This window comes from Colletotrichum costaricense, assembly GCF_030867565.1.
Source record: "Colletotrichum costaricense strain IMI 309622 chromosome Unknown Scaffold_17.1, whole genome shotgun sequence".
NCBI lineage: Eukaryota > Fungi > Ascomycota > Sordariomycetes > Glomerellales > Glomerellaceae > Colletotrichum > Colletotrichum costaricense.
Window position 1 is genome coordinate 36,563 of NW_026848246.1, and position 6,912 is coordinate 43,474.

Sequence of the window (6,912 nt, forward strand, 5' to 3'; positions counted from 1 at the left end):
GATGCTTAAGCCTAGAAAAGAGCGTGTTTGCTTTATTCTGTATAGGTAACGAATTGAAGTCGATCCTCAAATGAATATGAAGGGAATGACTGCATACAAGTCGGGTTGTTTCGTGCGGGGAAGGTCTCAAAGTGCGGTATCAATGGAGGCTGGCACAGACGCAAGTAAGCAGTTGCTACGTCAAGTCAGCCTTGGCATAGTCTGCGTGATAAATAAGTGGCGGTTGTGGTTAATTGCAGATGTAACCAGACAGTGTGAGGGTTTATCGTGACTTGGGAAGAATATTAAATTACGACTATATCTTTCTGTGAATGGTATCTCTAACCAGGATCTCTAAATGAAGACTCGACTCATCGTGCCTCGTACAGGGTTTCGGATATCCATAAATCAATTACGTGAACTCACTGCATCAACAGTCTTGGTACATCCAAATTCGATGCTTAGATCTTGCTAGGCAGGCTGTCATTGTTCTCCGCAGGGCGGATCTGGACGTCGTCAACCGCAAGAGTTTGCTGGTCGTTCAACTTGGGGTTCCTCAGGAGGAAGGCGAATGCGATAAGAGGAACCGTCAAGCAGATACCAGTAATGGTAAGCAGACGCTGGACGTGCTGGTACGAGTCGATGATGGCTGCACGCTCGGGGGTTCCAACGGGGTACTCGGCGATGGCAACGAAAGGCTGGGCGTAGGTTACGGTAGCCAGAGAGTCATTGCCAAAGGGTGCAAGATTCTCTTGAAGGACGGAGGGCAAAACCTGAGTCCAAATAGCGCCAGATACTGTGTTACCGAAGGCAGACCCAATGTTATAAGTGGAAAGGTAAAGACCGGTCATGATTGCAAGGTGCTCGTGCTTCAGAGTGGTCTGGAGCGAGGCTTGCGCAGGATAGGGGAACATGCCACCTGCGATACCGAGAAGGACCTGGGCACCGATGACACCGCTTTGTCCGGCGGAGGTAGGAGAACCACGGTAGTGGATCAACAGACCGAAAGCGACCATGAAGAGCATGGTACCGGCGATGATAAAGTATTTGAGGCGGCGGACCTTAAAGACGATGAAGCCCAGGATAAAGCCGGTGATGACACTGCAGAAGGAGTACAGCGACGTAATCCGGGTAGCGGACGCAATGCTGAAGTCGAAAGCAACGATACAGACAGTGTAGAGGTAGTCTCCCTGCATGTACCAAGCCCAGTTGAGACCCAGTGCAATACCGAGAGGGGCCAGGATACCACGGTCGCGCATCAACTTGAAGGGAACGAGAGGGTGCTTGGCCTTCATCTCCCACACAGCGAAGACCGGGATGCAAAGGATACCGATGACGAGGGGGGCAATGACGTGAGCCTCGCGCCACGTTGTCGAGAAGCCACCGGCAATGGTGAGAGGAACCAAAATTAGGGCGAAGATGGCGATAACCAGGATGATACCGATGACATCGAGCTGCCAGAACAGTTCAATGAGGAACTTCTTGGGGCCGAGCATGCGGAAAGGAGACGAGTAAGAGTCGAGCAGTCCCTGCTTTTTAGCGCGGCGGCCGACAATGGACAGGCTGATGATGAGGGGGAGGGCACAGACAGGGTAGATGATACACCACATGCCGATACCCCACTGCCAGGTGCTTTCGCCGAGAACCAGGGCGGAGATGTTACCGCTGACCCAGGTGTTGATGATGAAAGGAAGCGCAGGAATGTAACTGAACAGCAGACGGGCGCGGGTGGAGGTAATATCGGCGATGATGACCTCGACAAGCAGCATGATCATGGTGTAGCCAACCTGGTAGATAACGGCGCCGGCGGCGAAGGCCTTAACCTCAGTAGCGCATGCCTCGACAATGGTACCAACGACGTAGAAGATGACGGAGACGCAGATGAGCTCGACACGACCAAAGACATCGGCAATCTTGGCGGATGTGGGTTGGGCAGCAGCGGCGATGACGGAACGAAGGACGTTAACGGTAGCCAGAAGGGAGTGCGTAGCGTAGCTGCTCGTGGCGGTGGGTTGGTAGGCGTAGCGAAGGGTTCCATCGAGACCATAGGCATAGGCGACTAGGAAGACGCCGAAGAAGATGAAGTAGCGGTCGGTAGTGGTGATGGCGGCAGAGAGGGCCTCGATTCTCGCAACACCAGGCGACTTCTCGCCGTAGATGTTGTTGGACTCATACGTGGGAGGAGGAGGGCTGTTTTGGGATAGAGGAGCATTCTTCTCTGCGGAGGTGAGATCGGCTGTGGGCGAGACGATATCCGAAGGAGACTCAGTCTCCTTCTTACGATCAAAGAGACCCATCTTGAGTGACTACGATACCCAGATGAGATGGATGATGAGAGGGCCTGGGATGAAAGTTAGTACGAGAACAGAGAGTTTTCGCGAAAGAGTTGTAGTTGAGATGAAGTTGAACTTCGCAAGATCCCCGGATGAGGTCGGCGAAACTCCACTTCCGCGCCGGCAACCTGGAGGGACCTGACGGAAGGTGACGTTAAAGGACGGCGGCACTTACTCGGGAAGGAGTCGGGGCTCGGTGACGTCTTGCGGTCTGTGGCAGGAGCTGCGACACACCGAAGGTCAATGCGCCGAAGTGAGCGTTGACCGAGAAGGTGAGAGATTCGGGGCCTAGGTGAAGGTCGCGTCTCTGGTTTTCGAGTCTGCTCAATTGCACAGAGCGCACTGCGCAACTATTTGTTTACAAGCAAGAAGAGCAACGAGACAAGGTCGAACTGATGACCTGACCGGGGATGTAATGGATTAAAGAGGGAGAAAATTCAGAGAGAGGATCCGCCTGCAGGGACGACAGGGAAGACGAGGTGGTGAGGTTACATCCAGGGCCCTTTTTAACTTTCCAGACATGGCGAAGAGAGCTTTATCAGTGTCTCTCAGGCTCGCACGCTGCCCAATCAAGGCCGCTCCATCCATCTTTGCCCATCGGAGCCATTTCGGTGGGCAGCCAGACGACTGGGAACCTACGGGGAGGGGCGAACCACTGAGCCAGTCGATCCAGCCTGACGCAGCTTGCGCTAGCCGTGATGATTTTTTCGCATCTTGTTAGTTAACAGACTAGCGCCCCTTCAATCCCTGGCCCCGGGTCTTCAAGCCTCGGAGTTGAAGTCCTTGAATGTGTCCAGCACTCCAGGTTGGTGGCGTGAAACTTGGTGGTGTCGGGATCAAGGACTCAAGCCATCAGAGAATTTTTTATCAGATCCATCTTATCTGATTTAGCGTGCGCCTTTCGCACCACAAACCGCTGCGGTCGATACCGCAAACGGTAACGTCCTCCAAGCCGTCGTGGCGCATTCCATGATCCGCCCACCCATTCCTCGGCACGAAAGTTGCCAAGACAGAGAGTTTGAGTTGGTCTTTCTCTTTTGTCTCATTCTCACTCATCATCTCTTCTTCACTTGTGAAAAAGTACCGCCGCCAGAGAGAGGGCGTCAGCAGAACATCTGCTTGACTCGATCAGGCTACCCGCAGCCACCACCAACGACCTCGGCGCACTTCTGTTCCAGGAAATCTTCTAACTACAGACTCCCAGCCCATCTGACGGCTACAGCGTTGCTACCTCGTTGTGCGCACTATTTTGACGAGCAATTATTGCAACAAGCGTTAGGATCCTATTCCCAGTCTGCTACCTTGTAAAGGACCACAAATTCAACCCAGTTCACCTCAAAAGTCGCCCACAAAGACAACCCACGAATCCACGACCCTGTGTCTCTAATTCTGGCCCCCACTCTATGACCAATCTCCGCATGCTCCCGGCTGGCTCAGGAACGGGGTGGCCAAGTGATCAGAACATCGGTCGACCCGGTCGCTTTTGACAAATGGATTGCTTTGCACCCGCGCGAGCCACGAGGCCGCCTTTTGCGCCTGTCAGCACCACCGAAAAAGGGTCCCCGCCAAAGAAAAGACGGCAGCGACCTCGGCGACTAGAGGTGGTTGGATCCTCCATATGGGCAAAATCGGCTCATGCTCACGTTCAGAGTCTAGGTCTCTTGACCTCTTCAGAGAATACACCCACCGTACGACCCTCTGTCATCGCTTCACTTGATTTTCTGTTGCAGAACGCTGTCCACAAACCATTGATAATCCTGTTAGTCCGGAACTTCTTTGCAACTAGGCTAGGGGGCCAGGACTCAGGATACCTACTCCAAGCTTCCCCCACAAGACGGCTGCGAACATGTCGGCCGGTGGGCAGAGCTGAGATATGATCGCGCATGCCACCAACACTACAAAAACGCCACAAATGATGCGTCTGACTGCCGTCTTTCCACTAGGCTACCGGTACTAGTCAGCGGCACTAACAGAAGTGCCGTCTGCATCAGTGCATCATGGTCTCTGCAAAATACCTCGTTGTCAAGTACCTTTAAGGCTTTTTCCTGGAATTCTACCTACGGCACTAACTAAGGATCTAATCTCTTCTCAAGGCAGGAGGGTCAAGAGACACATGGAAAAGACTATGCAAAACAAGAGGGTCGGCGGGATTTTGCAGTAGCATCGGAGCTGGGGTTCCAGGCGGCGCCCGAGCTCCCCGGCCACCGATCTGTGGATATTGACCAGAGTGTCGGGTGCGCCAGGAATCTGGCTATTGATCGAGGATTTTCACTCATGAAAAACTAGTTGCTCACCGCTGGGTCTGGGGACACGGGAATTTATGTTTCCACCGGTCTGGAACCTAAGAGGGAGTTCTCCAAAGATCGGGGCTTTAGGAAGTAGTCGTTTACCGCGACAAGCTTCTGGTCTAGATCCAACTCCCACCTCAGTCACCTCCTTTCAGCCCAACTCTCACGAGAATTTGTCGCCGAAGGAAGTGCTAGCAGCGAGGAAGAAGATCAAGTGATTCATGCTTACTACGTGTACTGTGTGTACAGTCGAACGCCCTGCCACATCGCCGAAAATTGTGTGCCGCGCTTCACGCGATCCAAAACCAAATCCGTTCCAACCAGTTGCGAGGCTTCACCACCGGCCACGTCGGCTCAAGCCGATCAATCTCCGCCTTGCCCGACCAGATATCCATCTCGGAAACTTTTACGAACTTGGTCTTCTTGACAAACTTGTAGCCTAGAAAAAGTGACAGGAAGATTGGAATGTCGATGTACGGCGGCAAAAACGTCTTGGCACTGAACCGCCCTGGGAAAAACGCATCAAACCCATTGAAGAACGCAACGACGAGACAAAAAACAATAGCAAAGTACGCAAGAAACGGCTGCATCGGGGCCTTGTACGGCAACGTATCGCGATCGATACCATTATGTCGCAGGCACTGGTAGAACCGTAAGTAGGTATAGCACACGCTAGCCCACACAATCAGGGTGCTCACGGCGCTGAGGTTGCTGATCCAGAAAAACACCTCAGCGGCGCGATTGTTCACGTTGAGGTAAACTAAGCACCCCAGCGCCGATGTAGCAGCGACGCAGGCGTACGGTACGCCGAAGCGCTCCCATTTAAGGATCGCGGGCGCCTTGCCGTCGAGTGCAGCAGCGTAGAGGACCCGCGTGGAGGCGTAGAAGAAGCTGTTGCCGGCGCTCCATGCGCTGCTGAGGATCACGCCGTTGATGATGGAGGGCAGCGTTCCGATGCCGGCGTTGCTGATAGCGATGACAAAGGGGCTCTGCGCGGCGCCGGGACTGCTGCTGCTGATCGCGTTGAGCAGATTAGGGTCCTCTGAAGAGACGCACAGCCCGACGAGGAAGATGGCGAGGACATAGAATATTGCGATGCGCCAGAAAACGCGGCGAATTGCCTTTGGAATATTGCGGCGCGGGTTCTCAGTCTCGCCGGACGCGACGACGACCATCTCGCTGCCGCCATAAGAGAATGTAGCCTGAATGAAGACTTTCCAGAAGGCAAGGAAACGGCCAAGGGCGCCGGGCCGGAGATACTCGTTCATCGGGCCGGGGTCGTGCCAGTAGCGGAAGCCGATGGCGTCTCCACTGGGTCCGCCACCCACGGTGATGATGAACATTAGGATGATGAGGCCGACGATTGTGATGAGTTTGATGGCGCCGAAGAAAAACTCTGCTTCACCGTATATGCGGACCGGGAGGCAGTTTACGAGGACCATTGCTGCAAAGAAGATGGTGATGAGGGCGGCTTGCGGTATGGCGTGGTCCCAATAGTCAAGGATGACCACCGAGACGGTAACTTCGATCGGAACGCCGATGGCGAATTGGTACCTGTCTTACGATGAGCGCCCGCTCATTCCAATAGTCTTGGAGCTGGAACTTGGATTCCCGGTGTCTCAACAAGCATAGTTATCTGTTCATCTCCGCGCCCCGCGAAGTCTTCAGGAATGAGTCGCTTACCAGTAGTTCCATCCCAAAGTGAACCCCAACGCGGGATCAACGAACCGCGCAGCAAATATTGGCACAGCACCCGGAATAGGTAGCCATGCAGCCATCTCACCGAGGCAGTTGATCACGCAGTACAGGTTGAACCCGGTCACCGCATAGCAGATGAAGGCGGACAACGGCCCGGCCAGCGACAGAACTTGGCCGCTGCCGACGAAAAGCCCCGTTCCGATGGCTCCCGACAGAGCCAGGAATTGAACATGCCGCGACTTCAGTTTCCGGTCAAGTGTTCCGATGTGCTGTAGCTCTTGTTGTTGTTTGAGGTCCGCTACTGTTGCGCTTCTTGTTGTCGTTGCTAGCTCGATGTCGCTGTGCGCGGGGTCTCCTGCTCTCTCTGGCCTCCCTTCTAGCTTCTCTCTAGTAGTCTCCATCGGTTCTGTGCGTCTCTGGCAATGGGAAACGTATCCTAAAGCTTGCAGAGGCGTAAATGATTGTGCTTCTCAACTTGAAGCGGCATCCGACAACATAAGATATGTTTCTTTAAAAGACAAACAGGATACACTCAAGCGGGCGCATTAAACAGCAAGGAACAATTTAAGTAGTAGCAACAAGCGTAACACGATTTCCGTTTATCGCTTACCCCG

General features: G+C 53.8%; 2 protein-coding genes across 2 annotated transcripts; both read right to left on the minus strand.

Moving 5' to 3' along the window:
- Positions 1-440: 440 nt before the first annotated feature.
- Positions 441-2,276, minus strand: CCOS01_13190 (major facilitator superfamily transporter; the record flags this gene model as incomplete). Its single annotated transcript, XM_060461336.1, has 1 exon — positions 441-2,276. One exon carries the CDS (start codon positions 2,274-2,276, stop codon positions 441-443), a length of 1,836 nt encoding a protein of 611 aa, XP_060307764.1.
- Positions 2,277-4,890: 2,614 nt separating this feature from the next.
- On the minus strand, positions 4,891-6,699 carry CCOS01_13191 (amino acid permease; the record flags this gene model as incomplete). Its single annotated transcript, XM_060461337.1, has 2 exons — positions 4,891-6,154; positions 6,284-6,699. 2 exons carry the CDS (start codon positions 6,697-6,699, stop codon positions 4,891-4,893), a joined length of 1,680 nt encoding a protein of 559 aa, XP_060307765.1.
- Positions 6,700-6,912: the final 213 nt, after the last annotated feature.